This window comes from Sinocyclocheilus anshuiensis, unplaced genomic scaffold (assembly GCF_001515605.1).
Source record: "Sinocyclocheilus anshuiensis isolate Anshui unplaced genomic scaffold, SAMN03320099.WGS_v1.1 scaffold468, whole genome shotgun sequence".
In the NCBI taxonomy this organism is placed as follows: Eukaryota; Metazoa; Chordata; class Actinopteri; order Cypriniformes; family Cyprinidae; genus Sinocyclocheilus; species Sinocyclocheilus anshuiensis.
The window spans coordinates 289250-292209 of NW_015557069.1; the positions used below are offsets into that span (position 1 = coordinate 289250).

A 2960-nucleotide genomic window follows, 5' to 3' on the forward strand; every position below is an offset into this window, starting at 1 on the left:
AAGTTGTAGTATTTCCTCAGCAACCAGCACGGATCAGCTCCAGGCATGACGAAGCAGATATCGTCCTCATTTGGAAGGCCAAACAAAGTAGTTTCGCTTTGACAACGAAACACACAGTGCCTTCACGACATGGCGGCGGCAACAACAATACTACAGCGAGAATAAAAGTTACGCCTTTTTTCTTTGCGTGAACATTTGGGCGGCGTTATGCAAATCTTCCCACATCGTGACGTAGGTATGTGGGGGCGTGTTAGAACGAGCCGTTTTAGGTAGGCGTGGCTGACTCTTAACTTTTATAAAGAATATCTCTTTGGATTTGAGACTTTAGTCTTTGCAACTTTACAAATCTTCTTTATGCACCAAGAGCTTGTAACACTCCAAAGAGAAAGGAAAAATTGAAATCGCATCATATGAACCCTTTAAGACAATTTGGAATTTTGAATCTTCTGGGGAAAATCTATTATACTTAGTACACACATTATTTAAATAAAGCATTTGATTGCATGCAAATTAAAAAAATACTTGATTAATTTTAATGAACAATCATTACTAAACTTCACCTTTACAAGATCTCACCTCTCCACCATTTGCATACTCCATAACAAAACATAATCGGTCATGAGTCTGGAAAGAATACTTCAGACCCTGAAACACAGAGGTGACATTTGGTGTTGTAATTATTACTATTATAACTATTAAAGGAATATTTACATTTAATGTCTGGCTTAATATTGATTATCAGTGAAAACAAATTCGACTCTCCAGGGTCAGATCTACCGGGCTGGCATTAGGTGGCAACTGCCACCCTAAGAAAAAGCAGAATTTTTCTGCTAATTCAGAGATCCTCAGAGAAATCTAATCCCATCCGGATAGGATGTCTGGGATTGCGGGACATTTTATTCCACAACTCTTGTCTTGATTTATTTTGACCTGTGTCTAACTATTTTCTTATGGTAGTTTTTTGCCATCTGCAATCAATAATAAGTTCCTGATCACAGAAAGTACAAGAATGTAAGAATCTAATCTTCGTTACTAGATTGAAATTTATTGAAAGACAAATTTTATGTTGGCTTAATAAAGTCTTTAAATTTAAAATCGTTTGAAGATCAGTATAGATAGATTAATATTAACAAAACAGCTTCTCTATGTAATGATCTATCGATCTGCTCTTACAAGCTCAGAGACATTTAGAATCTATTGATATGTTTAAAAGATAGTGTCTTGATGCCCTGGATATTGATATTTTGCAATTTATTTGTAATTATTACCAGTATATATGGTTATTTTATGGTAATGCAACTGTTTTGAATATTCATGGACACAAATGTTTATGCCAGGTCATAAATTCACAAGAACTATGTACGGATGATTGCTTTGGTTTCGCCTCCCCCGTAGTCCTTATGCCACCCAATATACAATTTTATAGATCTGTCCCTGCTCGATGAAATTATTATTATTAAAAAAAAAACAACCCAAAATCCTGTCAAAAAACTGGACTTGGAATGTTTCTTAATTTACATATACTAGTGTAAATGATAAAAGGTCATAATAATCGCTAATTCTAAAATGTCTCTTTACTCTTTATGGTCTCTCTAATTTGATAACATCAGCTTACTGTTAAGAAAGGGTGTTTGGAGTTCTGGAGGACCCGGTTTTCAGTAAGTGTGTGTGCTACCTCATCCTATAAATAAATAAGTAATGAAAATAATTTGTTAGAACTTCTTATATGACCTTACTACAATTTATGTAGAACTTGCCAAAATATATTGTACAGGCAAATACACAAACCAATGATTAAATTTACTCCAAAAAAAGTAGATAGAATAAAAGCAAAGGACCTACTTTTGCTACTATCACCTCCTTTTTAAGAATTTTCATGGCATAGTATTTGCCCGTGGCTTTCTCCTTCACCAGTATGACCTTCCCAAAAGTGCCTTTCCCCAAGAGTTTGAGGTATTCAAAGTCATGCATTGTCTACACAACATAAAGAAAAGTCTTTGAGAAATACAGTTTTAAAATATCCAATATAATTTAAAAAATCTAATATAAGGTACAAAAAATATTTTATCTATTTAGTCTTTTTTCACAATCTGAGTGAACTGAGGTTCACTTTTTCTTATAGTGTTAACTTAGAGTTGTTTAGCAACCATAAAAAAGAACAGAAAAAAATATTTTAACCTACAAAAAAAAACTTTATATATTACATTTGTATAGAAACAGTAGAGAGAGGACAAGAAAATATGGGGGGGGGGGACTCCTACCACTTTGAGTCGAGGTTTGGACAGGTACACCTCCATGTCCATGGGGTCAGGTGAAGAGTCCATTCTCTCTTCCTCCTGCTTGTGTAGACTATCTGCCACAGCCTGGATAGCCTTCGTCCACTCCTCCCTGCCGAAAACAAGAAAACCATGCAGAGTAACTATTATTTTACAGCTTTCTTTTGTTCAGTGTGTTAAAAAAAAAAGTACTTTAGGGAACTTGAGGAGTGCAATCATGAATTTAAAGGGGTGGTTCACTGGTTTTTTTCTAGGCTTGATTGTGTTTATGGGGTGCAGTCTAACATGTGTTAATGCTTCGTTTTTAAAAAAAAACATTATTTTTCACATAATTTACCTTTATTCCACACCGCTCTGTCCCTTCTTTTCCTGTTTTTATGAAGCCCTGCCAACAGAAATAGGCGATGGGCTCTGATTGGTTAGCTAGCCCAGTGTGTTGTGATTGGCTAAACTGCCTCTAGTGCGCATCTAAGAGTCCCGCCCCTCACCTCAGCGGCATGTGCGCCGGTTGTATTGTAAACAACGGCGTCGTTAATATCGCTTATCAGTTTAGTGGGGAAGTCGTGGCCTAATGGTTAAAGAGTCGGACTCGTAACCCAAAGGTTGCGGGTTCGAGTCTCGTACCGGCAGGGATTGTAGGTGGGGGGAGTGAATGTACAGTGCTCTCTCCACCTTCAATACCAC

The 2960-nt window shown here is 36.6% G+C and overlaps 1 protein-coding gene across 1 annotated transcript in view; it reads right to left on the reverse strand.

Moving 5' to 3' along the window:
• LOC107676708 (RAC-alpha serine/threonine-protein kinase-like) overlaps positions 1 to 2960 on the reverse strand; it is a 22383-nt gene that overhangs the window by 12615 nt on the left and 6808 nt on the right. The window contains exons 5-8 of the mRNA XM_016471353.1: positions 2262 to 2388; positions 1843 to 1974; positions 1616 to 1681; positions 577 to 645 (exon numbers count right to left, since the gene is read on the reverse strand). Of these exons, the coding sequence (XP_016326839.1) occupies positions 577 to 645; positions 1616 to 1681; positions 1843 to 1974; positions 2262 to 2388 (394 nt within the window). The remainder of the gene's footprint in view (positions 1 to 576; positions 646 to 1615; positions 1682 to 1842; positions 1975 to 2261; positions 2389 to 2960) is intronic.